The sequence below is a fragment of the Oratosquilla oratoria genome, chromosome 22 (assembly GCF_046742065.1).
Source record: "Oratosquilla oratoria isolate Oo_2021 chromosome 22, ASM4674206v1, whole genome shotgun sequence".
NCBI classification, from domain to species: domain Eukaryota; kingdom Metazoa; phylum Arthropoda; class Malacostraca; order Stomatopoda; family Squillidae; genus Oratosquilla; species Oratosquilla oratoria.
Window position 1 is genome coordinate 20,500,472 of NC_134798.1, and position 15,604 is coordinate 20,516,075.

Below are 15,604 nucleotides of genomic sequence, written 5' to 3' on the forward strand. Positions count from 1 at the left end.
CCCTATCCTCCTTCACATTTAGCAAATCCCTAAAATACTCTGCCCATCTTCCTCTTACTGCCATCTCTTCCATTATCATCACTTCATCTACACTTTACCTTTTCTTCTCTACTTGATTTGCCTCCTCATCCTCTCTTAATTTCTTTCCAAAACATCTTTTTATTACTTTCAAATTTTTCTGTCATACTCTTACCCCATTTCACATCTGCTCTCCTCTTTGCCTTCTTTATCTTATGCATTACTTCTCTTTTCTTTGTACCTCTCATATGATTCTCATGTCCTATTTTATGACCTATCTGTGAAAGCTCACTTCTTCTCTTCTACAACCTTCTTTGTTTCCTCAACCCAATACTCACTACCCCTCCTTCTATTTCATCCCATCCTCCTTGTTCCAAACACCATCTTTGCACACTTTATAACTCCCTCCTTGAACCATCCCCATTCCTCCCTCACTCCTAGTTCTACTCTATCCTTCACTCACTCCCACTCCTCTCTCAGCTTCTTCTTGTACTTCTTTTTTTCTCATTTAAGCAGTTCAGTTAAATCACCTCCCTACCTTCTGTCCATTTTCTCTGTCTTCATCTATCCTCCACTCTTATCTTACCTTCCATCAAAAAATTATCTGATATTCCCCCACTCTCCCCCCTTAGAACATGTACATCTTTATCTCTTCCTACTATACTCCTGGTTACTACTATATAGTACAATAATGCTCTGTCTACCGTCCTTCCAGCCACCATCCTCTCCCATGTGTACTTATGTACAGTGAGGAGTGCTTATCCTTGTTGATTGGTGTGGGGTATGGGGGGAGTCTACAAGTGATCTACATGAAGAAATACAATGTTCCACACAGATGAATACATACTTGTTATAGCTTACATGATATAACCCAAGCTGGAAAAATACATGAATTCAAATTATGTATGATAACTAGAAATTTAGAATACTTTTATAGCACAGGTTGGCATCATGCAGGAACTTGAAGTTTAGTATGATAAATTGGAGAGTAAGGAGACATGACCCCCACAAGCATTGCTCCTTTCCTATATACTACAATTAGGAAACTACAAGTGCACATACTAAAGGACTAAAGAGAAAGAGGAGGCCTGATTATGGTGTTAAGGGCTTCAATAAAAGGAGTAGACAAAGTTGAGATCAATAATCAGCAAATCCGTTGCCCGTGGTCTCTTGTAGAAGACCCGCAGGCTCCAGGAAACTAACGGCATTAGCCCCACCCCCCTGACTGGGACTACAAGAGAGAAATTGAGAGAGAAGACTTCTTCATCAAGGATAGGATAGCATAGAGGCCATAAACTAAAAAATAATAATAATAAAATAAAATAAAAATCTGAATTATGTAAGAATATTTTCAATACAATTGTATGAATTCCTAAAATACTATATACCAGTATATATATAACCATGCCTAAAAGATGTCAAGAAATATAGCTTTCTTTATAGGTGCATGAACTCCCAAGTACTTTGATACTAATATTACCCAAGTTAAATATTTAGATCCACAAGCAATTCCCAGGTTAGGTATGATAGTTGAAGGAAAAAGATTGAATTTTATATATAACCCCATTCCTTTATATTGCAAGAGTTAGGTACGGGCACAAAATTTTCATTTTTTTAAACCCTTAACCCCTTCCATACGGTGCCGCACACGTAGGCGTCATGGACTTAGATCTCGGTGGCAGCAGCCAATGCCAGCCGTACGACGTGTCGTAATAATACTCGCATCATAAAATATAGTCACCGCTTATATCGATCGTTCTCTCTTCACCCGTGAATTTTGATAACCATAGAAAATGCGATTACAAAAGAATTAGAAAGAATGTCATTATAGAGGGGCGACTACAATAAATATAATCAAGACGCCGATATGGCAGCCTCGCGAATACACTCGCTCCCCATGACGCCTACGTGTGCGGCACCGTATGGAAGGGGTTAAATTATTGTAGCATATGAAAGGCAATTTTATTACAAACAAAATGCTTTTTAATTTTTTTAAATAGCTTGAAAAATAAGGGAGATACAGTTTTTTTTTTTTTTTATCCCGCATTTTTGGCTAGACTTTACCATAACAAAATGTTATAATTAAGGGTGGTAATTTGTAAAGATTTTGGTAAAGAAATACAGACAAACTCCAAACCACTGGTCCAATTTAATTGAAATTTGGAATATTTGGGTTTTATGGATCAACAAATCACATGAGCATGTCAAAAACAATGGGACATCTCCATCATACCATATTTGCCTTTTCATGGCAACTATTATGTCAATTTTCAGATTATCATCAGTAAAACCCAAACCACTGGCCCAATTGACATGCAACTTGGCATGTGAAGGTTTTATGGGTCAACAAATCACCTGAGCATGACCTTCTTCTTGTACCATTCTTACTAATGCCGCGTCCACAGAGTCGAGCTGTGCCTGGCAGACTTTGCCCTTACCGGGCAAAGTCCGCAGACTCTGCCCGCAAAGTGTCCACACGGCTGATGATGGTGGTTGGAGGTTAGTTGGCTGCAAGCAGAGGTTGGGAGGGAGTGGTTCAGTGCGGTACGATAACCATGATTCCCGCCATACTTGGAAAGAAGGTAGAACTGTACAGCATTATAATTGCTGCCTGCATTAAAAAGAAAACAAGAAATCATGGAGACGTGTCTGATGCCGGGAGTGGTTACAAAGACGTGATTTAATGGGAAGCTCAGTGACAGTCCTACATGAATTGCAGGATGAAAATGAACAATTGTTTTGCAATATATGGCTCCTTTTGAAAGTGGAGCCATATATAGAAAGGCAAGAGACAAATATGAGAAAAAACATAGCACCAATAGCACGTCTTGTCGAGACCAGTACACACTAGTACTAGGTGCAGGCATGGTGGTAAAGTAACTTCGGTCTGTACTGAGCGGGTTTGCTAACTTTGGTCGCACCTCACCTCATGCATTTGGCAGCGATGTCAGCCCTCCATCCACTGCCTGCAAATGGCGCCGGGAAAGGACAGTTTGATGGTTTGCCCGCTGAAATTGCCCGTTGTCGAGCAAAGCCCTCGTACCCGGCAGACAGTGCTCGACCGTGTGGACGTGGCATAACACCTATCATGTTGCCATGGTAACTGTTGTCAATTTAGAAATAATCAATAAAATCCAAACCCCCGGCACAACTGACATGCAACTTGACATGTGAAGGTTTTATGGGTCAACAAATCACCTGAGTATGTCAGTAAAATTGCAGGACCTTACTTTTATACTGTTCTTACTGACACCTTTCATGTAACATTTTCCATCAAAGTAATGTATGTACAAAGATACCTGGTCAAAATCAATCGCAGCCACAGGTCAAAAAGAGGTAGCTTCATGAAGTAATCTACTGGTTCACCATAGGTTCCCTAAAATCACTTCAGGGTCATTCAATGCCGAATGGTCCACCTCACCACCTCAGATTTTTATGAAATTTGGTACACAGGTTAAGACAACATTTAAATAATATACTTCCTGTCATGGCCATAGCCTGCTATGTAATAGGTAAAACATAAATGATAGCCTGTGCAACACCTTAAAATTCATACCATAACAATGTAAGTATTTGTAAACAACCCCTCTACGACTATTACTAGACTATCTCCGACATGTCATGTGTAAACAAAAACAAGCATGACCTGGACATATCACATATGCCTACATGTATTAAAATGATGCTCAACTGTATAATACCCAACGATCTTCAGCTGCTCATTTCCAGGAGAAAATAGGTTAAAAAACAATATTCTTACATTAAATTGTTTTTTTCTTGGTGCCTTATCTTAATATTTTTACTTGGAAAACTAATTTGCTCTGGTTGATAACCAAATTTGCATTTAAATCTGAAAAAGTTTTTGCTTTTGAAGAATTGGGCGTACACTTGCACAACAAGATAATTTGAATACCCTGCGCATGTGCCGAACGCTCCAAGCATTCAAACTGAGCCCAAAAAAATCCAATGGGCCGCAAAAGATGGCGATGTAAACAGTACATGGACGATAGTGGCGCCGCGCATGGTTTCGCTCATATCTACAAGAGTGCCAGAATCAATGTTCCACCCAATGACTTTAGAAATCACTGCAACAAAGAAAACACCCTCAAGAAGCAGGAATTGGGTAAAATTCTAGAATCCCACATGTATATTTAACATGAAACTTACATTGTGACTGCCCAATAGTGCCTAACCAAATATAACCTGACCTAACCTAACCCACCCTGTAACCATTCCATAGAAGAAAAAAAATCTTTCAAATGTAAAAAGGAAAGAAGTGAAAAATGTGTTTATATGACACTGGAATGGACCCAGGAATTGTACTGGCATGGTTACATTCAGGTCACCAGCCCCCATTAAACAGTAAAAATGTAGGATCTGCCTGGCAAGACACCAATTGCCCAAGAGATACAACCACCGTCCATACAATCACAAGACCTATTGTTACAGTCATACATTAATTTTTCCAGATAGAATTGCATACTCTCGTCATTGAATGAAATGTGAGTAGAACCGATGACTTATTGATTGAAAAGTGATAAATTTTTACCTTAGAAGATTCCACTCCTAGCTTTGCTGCAGCATTGTTAAATACCTTAGGAGTTACTCCCTTCCGCAGGTATTGTGCTCCTAATCGACAAAATTCACCTATTACAGTATGTTCTTGGCTTAATAGTAAAGCCAGGTGGCTTTTCTGGTCAGCTGACAAAGTTACAGCCATGTTAACGTTATTTTTTCGATTTGTAGTCGGCCAGCTTTTGCAAACGCCGCCCCCCAAACAGTTGATTATGTTTTTACCAGAGCAATTGTTTACAATCTCCGATTAACAAATGCGCTAAGTGGTTATTTTCTGCATTGTAATTTTATTTGCCTAAATTTAATATACAGGGGTAGGGATGCACTTGTTAGAGTTTGTCCTTTTTTTTTTCTCCAACTCATATTTTAGAATTCGTTGATGGTTACATGTGAAAGGGATAAATGGACGTCTTTCGATGGCAATAATTTGGGACGCATTAGAAGTAGTGTTTCGGACGATACAAGTCATAATTTCAATAAGTTACAATGAAAAAGCGTGTCGTCAGAAGCCTTTTATTTTGTCCATAATGAGGTATGTTTTTTTTTTTCTAACAATATATTTCCAAACTGAATTGTATTGCATTAAATCACTTCCGATCTTGTTTGAAAGGTGTCAGCAAGGGGAAGGGGAGACTGCACAGATGGGGAAGGACATGATGAACTGGCGATGTAAAGGTTTCCGCCAGATTGAACCATATGTAGTCAGGTCGAAGTGAGGGAGGTTATGCCATGCCCCCTCCCCATCTATGCAGTCTCCCCTTCCTTCTGCTGCTCCCTACACCCGCGTTCTTTCCCTATTTTTATATTTAAACACCCTTGTATCTGCCTTACTCTGAAGATGTAATATACGAAACTACTGCCTACAACTTTCTCTTTTCCTGTGGTTATATTGCATGTAATATGTGTGTGTGTGTGTATATATATATATATATATATATATATATATATATGTATATATATATATATATGCATAAATACATGTACTAGGCTTCCCCCCATTACAAGGGAGGTAGCCAAAAAAAAAAAAGGCTTAAGGGGGTACGCGACACCTGGAGGTCATTTTCTAAAATATTTAGAGTAAAGAGCTGAAACTTCTCAGGTAAATAGGTATCCATATTGCCTACATTTTAAGTGAAGCAGAATGATGTATGTACACATGTACATATGTACACATGTACGTATACCAGTAGCGACATTTAAAAGTGTACAGCACCATAATACGTGGACCAATTTGTTTTATATTTTGGCTATGATTAGTCAGTAGGCTCACCTAGGGCCGGTCATTGAGTAATTGAACAATTTCCTTTATACTTTTGCATACAGGCATTTCAATTTTAATGGCTGGCAAAAATCGTGAAAAATACAATTTTTTTGCTCTTGTTTCCCTTATTACTCCAAACTCTTTCACCCTATTCAAAATATTCGAACGATCGGCCCTAGCAGTTACTAAAAGTAATATTCCCTGTAAGTTTCATTTAAATCTAATGTATATTAAATTTTTTATGATTAAAAAAAAGTAGAAAAATATCGAACGGAGATATGGCAACTTGAAATATGAATATATCTGTAACTTGCTTATAGTTTCACCAATTTGACTGATTTTTTCATGGCTTAATTCTTATTATATAATAAGTAAGTACAGTAAAAATTATCAACATATTTTAATTATAAGTACTTTAAATACTGAAAAACTAAAGTATAAGTATGTCACAGTAGTGACGACGCACAGACAACAACATCATATTATTTGCTTTTTTGCACCTTTGGCAGTTTCTTCATATGAAACCTCTCTGCTGGGGGTCTTCAGGGTATCTAAATCATTGGAAAGAGGTTTATTTTCCAGTAGTGGGCACCTTCTCTTTCCTCATCAGATTCCCCTCGCCAATCTATGTTGGTAGGGCACCCCCTCCAGCATCATATGATGTCCCTTCTTCTGTGTTCTTCCTGTATAGACTTGATCTTTTTCCTCTTGCTTTCTTCTTTGGATTTAATCTTCCTCTTTGAATTGTTTAGTCTAATGTTGTCCTTTACCTCTGTCACCGTCACAGAGGTGCAGGTGAGGGCGGTGGTGGAGTGAGAGGTGGTGAGATCTTTAGTCGTCTTTGACTGCTTGCCATCTTTAACTGCTGTTTTTTGTCATTGTGATGTTCTTTTGTTCTTTTTGCTACCCATGATGACTGTGCTAAAGAGTAATATGTACTAGCTAAAGTAATAGATTGCAATGAGAGCTCATGAGACATGCGTACTTCCCTTTTCAGAGCTAGCCAGTAACTAACGCTTAGTTTCGCACAAAGTTGGCGAAATATTCTCCCTCCACCTTCCTCCCTTCCCATCCACAATCGTATTGGCCGTTGATACACTGGGCGAGTGTAAATTCAATCAAATTTCAACGTTATTCGCTGCGCCTGAAGGTCCTAAGTGGCACGCCTCCTTCTAGTGTGGGTTGCGCCTTTAAATCTGTCCCTTTAATCCTCACCCAGGACCTTTAAATTGCGCGCGGCTGGAAAATTATTTGTCGGGATTTATTTCTAAGTGGTATACGAACATTTTGAACACAGTTTTGAAAAATGCCATATCTTGACCAAATTCACCCCCCCAGGTGTCGCGTACCCCCTTAACCACTCCCACCCATTCCATCCCCAACATACTCCACTCCCCTCATCCCTCCCTCTTATCTTGGCACCTCCTGGATGACGGGTCATCCCTGCATCTTGTCCACTGCCCTGAGTCAGAAGCAGTGTCGCAAGACAGCAAATCAGTAACGCCACTTCATTAAATCAGCGACCCCCCCTCTCTGTCCCCTCATGCCAAAAAGGAGAAGATGGGAAGAAATCCCTTCAGACTGTGTCAATTTATTTCTCATACATACTCCCTCATGCATCACAGCATCATCCATACACAACCATTCTCCATTCACCCCTATCTTCTGTCCTCTCCTGCCCTTCCTCAACAGACATTCACCTCTAACCCAATGCCCCTTTTACCCCATCCATCTCATCCTAGGTCACCCCCTAATGTTCACTCCTTCCACCTCTGCCTTCCACACTTCTTTTACTAGTCTATCTTCACTCATTCTTTCCATGTGTCCAAACCATCCCAATATTCTTTCAGCAACCCTATCTCCCAATTCCCTTTCCACCCCCATTCTCCTCCTCACCTTATTTCTCACTCTATCCAGCCTAGTAACCCCTATCATACTTCCCAGACACCTCATCTCAAACACATTAAAACTCCTCTCTTCCTCCCTATGTTCCATGTTTCTGCCCTGTATAGTGCTGTTGGCACAATCACTCCTTCATAAAATCTCCTCTTAGCTTCCATTCCCAAATGTCTGTTTCTCATTACACTTTTTATTCCCCCAAGGCATTTACTCACTTCTCTTAACCCAAATTGCCCGGGTGCCGCACATGTGCGGCAATCACTTTTGTTCCAAGATTTCGGGGTCAGCATATATGTGGTACTTGCAAATTTCTGAAGATATCGGGTGTCAGCATATATGCGTTACATAGCCACGTTCCAAATTTACGGGGAACGCACAAATGCGGTGTTGTCTCTTGTTCTCGGTCCTCAGCATATGTGCGTCTTTTTATCCTATAAGGCCAGAGGTTCTTTGTTTACCATTTGAAGTAAGAGGGGAGGGGGACTGGGGGGATAATTAGTTTCGCCTCATTACTCCAATACCCCCCTACTCAAGGGGGGGTGAATGATGTCACCGAATTGGCGCATTCTGATTGGTTTATTTGAAATATATTATCTTATAAGACGATCTGAGATTGGATAATAAATTATGTTACACTATCTATGATTGACCATAGAGGTGAGGGGTGAATGATGTCACCGAATTGGCGCATTCTGATTGGTTTATTTGAAATGTATTATTTTATAAGACGATCTGAGATTGGATAATAAATTATGTTACACTTGGCTATCTATGATTGGCCATAGAGGTGAGGGGTGAATGATGTCACCGAATTGGCGCATTATGATTGGTTTATTTGAAATATATTATCTTATAAGACGATCTGAGATTGGATAATAAATTATGTTACACTATCTATGATTGGCCATAGAGGTGAGGGGTGAATGATGTCACCGAATTGGCGCATTCTGAATGGTTTATTTGAAATGTATTATTTTATAAGACGATCTGAGATTGGATAATAAATTATGTTACACTTGGCTATCTATGATTGGCCATAGAGCTATATATAAGGCGAGACTCAGACTCAGCCGGTTGAAGTCGTTTCTCGCCAGGCCTCTGAACTGCTAACATGCCTCGCCAGCCCTCAACCTCTCTACGTTCAACTTCTCGACCTACGAGTCATAGAAGGCCTACTTCCAAGTCTCGCCCTTTGCGTATATCATCCTCTGACGAAGATGACCCTGCACCTCTTGCTCCATCACCCAAAAGGCGTGCCATTCCATCTGCAAGTGGAACACAACTTGTACCATCGGGTACACAACAACCTGTACCCTCTACTTCGGGTACACAACAACAAGTAGGCGATTCTGACTGGGATCCTGAGGACGTGGACAGCTCAAGTGAGGGCAGTGATGAAGAATGGGGAGAATTGGATTATGTAAATATACATGATTCATCAATAGACTCGGACGAGCCGCTAGCCAATGTGGTGAGGAAGGAGCACGACAGGAATGCACCAGGTACATCTGGTTTCCAGTGGAAGAAGAAAAATAACGTACCAAGGAGATTTGCTTTCTCTGGTTCTCCAGGAGTACAGAATGAAGATCTGGATGGATACTCCACTGTGTCTGATGTATTTTCCTCTTTATTCCCTCCTGAAATGTGGGAAAGATTTGCTGAGGAGACAAACACATATGCCAGCCAGAACCCACCCAAAGCCTATGCCCATTCGAAGCCTTGGACACCTGTGGACGAGACTGAGATGAAGGCCTTCATAGGTCTCCGTCTTCTCATGGGAGTGCAGAATCGTCCGCATGCACAGCACTTCTGGTCAAAAAGCAAACTTCTGCACTCCGAAATATTTGGTGAGACCATGAGTAGGGACCGATACTCCATGATTGCATCAAATATGCATTTTTCCAATAATATGGATCCTCAGAAGGACAATGACAAGTTGTGGAAGCTAAGGCACATCATTGATATGTTTGACTTCACCTTCAAGACTGTTTATACATCCCCCAAAATTGTGACAGTCGATGAGAGTCTCTTGGCATATCGTGGCAGACATCATGCTGTCCAGTATAATCCCTCAAAGCGGTCACGGTTTGGTCTGAAGGTATACAAGTTGTGCTGCAGTGATGGTCCTGCTGCTGGCTACACCATAGCTTTCAAGGTTTATATGGGGAAGGAACCAGGAAATGATCCAGTGGCTATGAGGGCAGTTGTTGATCTGATGACGAAGGCTGACATGATGGACAAAGGATACGACTTGTATGTGGACAATTGGTATTCGTCACCACAACTTTTTCACTACCTCCAGGCAAGGCGAACAAATGTGGCTGGCACAGTAAGGATGAATAGAAAGTTCATGCCAAAAGATATGGTAGTAAAGAAGAAAGGAGAGATAACATCACGGTCAACAGCTACAGGCATGATATGTATATCCTGGATGGACAAGAGGAGAGTAAACATCCTCTCAACAATGCACAGAGACAACATGGAACCCCTTCCACCCAACAGGAGGGGAGAGGTACGCCACAAGCCACAAGCCATCCTAGATTATAATCTAGGAATGAAAGGAGTGGACTTGTCTGATCAAATGGCACAATCGTACCCTGTACCGCGAAAAACCAACAAGTGGTACATAAAGTTATTTTTTCATCTGCTGGACACTGCCATTGTGAACACTCATCTCATTCACCGGGCACTTGGAAGCACCAAATCACATCTGGATGACAGGCTGGAGCTGATAGAAGACCTTATTCAACCTCATCACACCAGATGCCGCTCACCATCACCAGGACCAGGAGTTATAGGTGTACGACCAGGTCATCTTTTGACTGAAGTCCCAGACAAGAAAAGAAAACGCTGTCGCCAGTGTCGCTTAGAAAGTGGGACAAGAAAAGACTCCTTCTACTGGTGTGCCAAGTGTAAGTTAGGTTTCTGCCCAGGGAAGTGCTTCAATAACTACGCAGAACACAGACATGTCTTCTAGACTGACCACCAGTGGACCAGAGGACGGGCTGCCGCATATATGTGGTGCTTCTAATTTTATTATTTTCCTTTTTGTAAATTCAATAAAAATTATTTTGTGATCACTATTTTTATTACATAAACATATATGTAAAGGATGGAACCTGATATACATAAATAAAATAAAAAAAACAAGGTAGTTGAAGCTTCTCTTAGTAATATAAGCAACCAAACTCAAGCTTACATAAATTTAGGATGTCTTACAAATTTTATTCTCATATGAACACATCACAACACATAATAATAAATAATACATGTTCGTGAATCTGAAGGGCCCTGGCCTTATACAGAAACCCCGCTATGCGCGGAAGTTAAGTAGATAAGACGTCCGAGAGTGAGATGCGTCAACAACATCTCAGGCCCGTCAAATTTGGGTTAATCTACATTCTACCTCCACCTCCACTCCTTTTCCTGCCACATTCTCACCCAAGTATCTAAAACTATCCACTTCCTCCAGTCTCCCTAAGTAGACGAGTTTGGCATGAAGATAAGGGTGAACGAGGTGCCGTCGGGAATGAATAAAGCAGATGCGGTAACCAGAGTGAAGAAAAGCTGGCTCAAAGTGAAGGAAGAACATGACGAGGAGAAGCTTGAAGTGTGTGCCGCAGGGTACCTTTGCGTGAAAGAGTTGCATGGAACTCGCCACCTAGGTGTCGATAGGTCATTGTTCCTGGCAAGGAAGTTGACCCGAATATATCGAGGAAAGAAGTCCGGTGGAGGGTGAGAGCGCGCGTCAGATGTCAGTCAAAAGACCCCGCCCCCAGACTGCACTTGGGGTGGGGGGGGACTTAGCGTGGGAGAAAACTGGAGGAGGCTAGCGGTTGGTGTAACCCACTATTGGCGAAGCATGTACCCATCAATAGTTGCCTGAGGCCCGGGACGTTTCGCCGTCTGGTGAGAGCTGAAGACGGAAGCTGTAGAGGAGATTGCACAGGTGATGAATGAGATATTTCTGGAACGGGGCCCAGTGGATAAGTCCTAATGGATAATAGCACAGCATTTGGGTCGGGGGCACTGAAAGACATGTTGGACAAATGGAACACAAGACGCTTCTTTCGGGCTGCTTACCGGCCGAGTGGAAACGGAATAGTAGAACGACACCATTGCACGATTAAGTCCATTGCCGAGAGGGCGCTAATCCCACCCACAGAGGCAGTCTTCTGGTATAACATGTCCCCCAGTTCAGGCCAAGATGAACGCTTGGTTCCACAAATAGCCTTGTTTAAATATGATTGGCGACATCCCCGGGTAGGGCCAGGGCTACCAGCCAACACTGAAGAAAGCCTCGCCTTGGCACAGGTTGGGGGGAGAGAGTCACGACATGGTAGGGAATGAGGGGGCTGTGTCGTGGAGACCCCACCGCGACACGCGTCCTCCGAGATGGCTGCAGGACTATCAAGTAGGAGATGGAAGAAACGAATAATAGGTTGATCTCGAGATCAAGGGTGTGTGGTGTGAATGTGGCACAGACAGGGATGCGCGGTTGGCACCCCCAGTGGGGGGGGGGGGGTCAAAATGCATGAGTTGGTGATACCTTGAGGGGGTGGGGGTGATGCCCGCGGGTCGGTGTGCGTGGACAGTGTAGTGAGGGCCACGGATGTGTGCATGTGTGTGTGTGTGAGTGGAATGAAGATGGGACACGGCTTGGCTGTGATAGAAGTTAGACAGTAAGAAGAAAAAATAGTATAGGGACTGTGTGCTGTGACTCCAAGGAGGAATAAAGACTGAAGCAGGAGCAACCCCAGGAGCGGGATTTGTACAGAAATCAAGTGAGCTAGGAAGAGGAGTATTGTATTTTTTAAAGAGGTCCAGCCAGGCATCCCTGTAGTGGGTGGGGAAGAGGTTGTGGCTGAGGGGGATGCTCACCATTGCTTTCTTCCGCTGGTCCTGGGTCTTGGTGACTGTCTCTTCCACCTGCCTCACCTCACGCCTGAACATGAATGTTGCCACATAGTGAATGTCATCTTTGTTGTTTCCATTGAAAACATTTTGAAAAAGAAATAATTTCGTAATGCTCAGAACACAGTAACACTTTAAAATTTTGGGCGGTGCATTCCTCTTATTTGCATTCCTTTGAATTTTTTGCATTCCTGCATTCCTAAAAAGGCTGTACGTATGTATGCAAGAACACAGGAACCCACTAAAGGAATGCACTTGCCCACCTCAGATGTGTGGAAGGGGAAGAGGCGTCTGTAAGGGGGTAAAAGCCTTTGGTATATGTATGTAGTAATGTATAAAAGTTAGGTATTGCCAATAAGTGCATTTTAGGACAATGATTATGGTGCAGGAGAAATGGGCAGAAACTTAGATGGTGATGCTGCATCTTAAGCAACCAAAAGCAGAGAAACTGGTAGGAGGTGTAGTGGTAGAGAAAAGTAGAAAAATGAAAGAAAAAAGAGTGGGAGGTAAACTAAAATGAGATGCATAAAAGTTAGAAATAAAGTGAATTTTAGGTGTGAGGTCAAGTGAGATGCATGGGAAGAAGCTTTGGTCAGACGGTGATGTCAAATGTGACTTTAAGGGGTTTAAGTCTGTGCCTATGAAGCCTGTAGTTGACAAGATTGTGTCTTTTGACCCAGACCATAGGGCTGGAGGTGGATGACAACGACATCAACGAGCTTGTGGAAGAGCATAGACAGGAGCTGACCACCAAAGAGCTTATGGAGTTGCATTCTGTTTCACAGCAAGAAGTTGTGGAGGAGATTTCATCAGGGGAGGAGGAGGTAACAGCCTCAGCAGAGCAACAACCTTCCAGTGCAATAAGGGAGATGCTTAAAGCATGGGAAACTGTTTCATCGTACATTGAGAAGTATCATCCTAATAAGGCAGTGGCTATGTACACTACAAATTTATATAATAATAATGCTGTGTTGCATTTTTGCCAAATTTTGAAGCATAGACAAAAATATCTTTAAACACCTTTCTTGTGTAAAAGGATTCTAAAGAAGGGGCCAGTTGTGCCAGTGTTTCTACATACATACATACATATACCAAGGCTTTTTCCCCCTTACAAGGGAGGTAGCCAAAAAGGGAAAGGCATAAAATCATTTCCACCAATTCCATCCCTGAATACACTCCACACCCCTCCACCCTCCCTCTTATCTGTGCACCCCCTGGATGACGGGTAATCCCTGCACCTTGTCCACTGCCCTGGGTCAGAGGCAGTGTCGCAAGACACAGCACATCCACAGCAAGGCCGCTTCATTAAATCGGCGACCCCCCCCCTCTCCGTCCCCCCATTGCATAAAAGGAGAGGACGGGGAGAAATCCTTTCGGGCTGCGTCTAATTTTGCTCACACACACTACCTCACCCCCCATCCCCTTGTCCATTCCACCTCATGCAACCACAACATCATCCATATACAACCATTCTCCATTCACCCCTGTCTTCTGTCCTCTCCCGTCCTTCCTCAACAGACATTCCCCTCTTCCCCAAAGCCCCCTTCACCCCATTCATCCACCTCATCCTAGGACGACCCCTCATGTTCACTTCCTCCACATCTGCCTTCCATACCTCTTACACTAGTCTTTCTTCACTCATTCTTTCCATGTGTCCAAACCATCCTAATACTCTTTCATCAACCCTATCTCCCAACTCTCTTTCCACCCCTGTTCTCCTCTCCTCCTTACTTCCTCATTTCTCACTCTATCTAGCCTAGTAACCCCTATCATACTTCTCAGACACCTCATCTCAATCACATTCAAACTCCTCTCTTCTTCTCTTATGTTCCATGTTTCTGCCCCATACAGTGCTGTTGGCACAATCACTCCTTCATACAGTCTCCTCTTAGCCTCCATTCCCAAATGTCTATTCCTCATTACACTCTTTAATCCACTAAGGCATTTACTTGTTTCTCTCAATCTACATTCTACCTCCACCTTCACTCCACCTTTTCCTGCCACATTTGCACCCAAGTATCTAAAACTATCCACTTCCTCCCTTAATGCTCACTTCCAGTCTACTGCCACTTTCACCCTCTTGTACATCTCATCACCTTACTTTTACCCACATTTATCTTTAGCTTTCTTCTATCACATACTCTCCCAAACTCTGCCACCAACTTCCTCAATCCCTCCTCCAATCCTGCCACAAGCGCAGTGTCATCCGCAAACAACAGCTGGCTCACCTCCCACTTTTCTCCATTTTCTTTAACCATCTCCAATCCCTTGCCCACTACCCTTGCATTTACCTCTCGCACTAACCCATCCATGTATAAGTTGAACAGCCAGGGCGAGATAATGCATCCTTGACGAAGTCCCACCTTTACCTCAAACCACTCACTCTCTCCATTTCCAATCCTGACACAAGCTCTACTACTCTCATAAACTCTTGACAGCTCCCAGCTTTCCTCCTATCCCGTATATCTGCATAACCTCCCACAATGCCTTTCTGTCTACCCTATCATAAGCCTTTTCCAGATCCATAAAAGCCCAAAAAACATCCTTCCCCTTTCCTATAGCTTTCTCACATATCTGTCTTACCACAAAGATCTGATCTACACAACCTCTACCTGTCCTAAATCCACACTGTTCCTCACCAATTACTCCTTCTGTTCCTCTCCTAATCCTCTCAATCAAGATCCTCCCATAAGCCTTCCCAACTACACTTAACAAGCTAATCCCTCTGAAACTACTACATTCACACTTGTCCCCTTTTCCCTTGTAAAGTGGAACTATACAGGCACTCCTCAAGTCCTCCGGCACTCTACCCTCTCTCCAGCAAACATTAAATAACCTCACCAGCCAGTCCACCATCACTGTACCTCCCTTTTTCAGACATTCTGCATGGCATCCATCCAGACCAGGTGCCTTACCTGCTTTCATCATCTTAACAAC

General features: G+C 42.6%; 2 protein-coding genes across 6 annotated transcripts in view; one reads left to right on the forward strand and one right to left on the reverse strand.

Moving 5' to 3' along the window:
* LOC143037445 (COMM domain-containing protein 2) overlaps positions 1-5,046 on the reverse strand; it is a 35,260-nt gene extending 30,214 nt beyond the window's left edge. Inside the window, exon 1 of the mRNA XM_076205679.1 lies at positions 4,568-5,046. Coding sequence (XP_076061794.1) covers positions 4,568-4,738 — 171 coding nt within the window. The 5' untranslated portion in view covers positions 4,739-5,046. The remainder of the gene's footprint in view (positions 1-4,567) is intronic.
* The window catches only part of LOC143037443 (nuclear envelope integral membrane protein-like), a 190,199-nt gene that overhangs the window by 111,354 nt on the left and 63,241 nt on the right, over positions 1-15,604 (forward strand). The gene's annotated exons all lie outside the window — the stretch shown is intronic.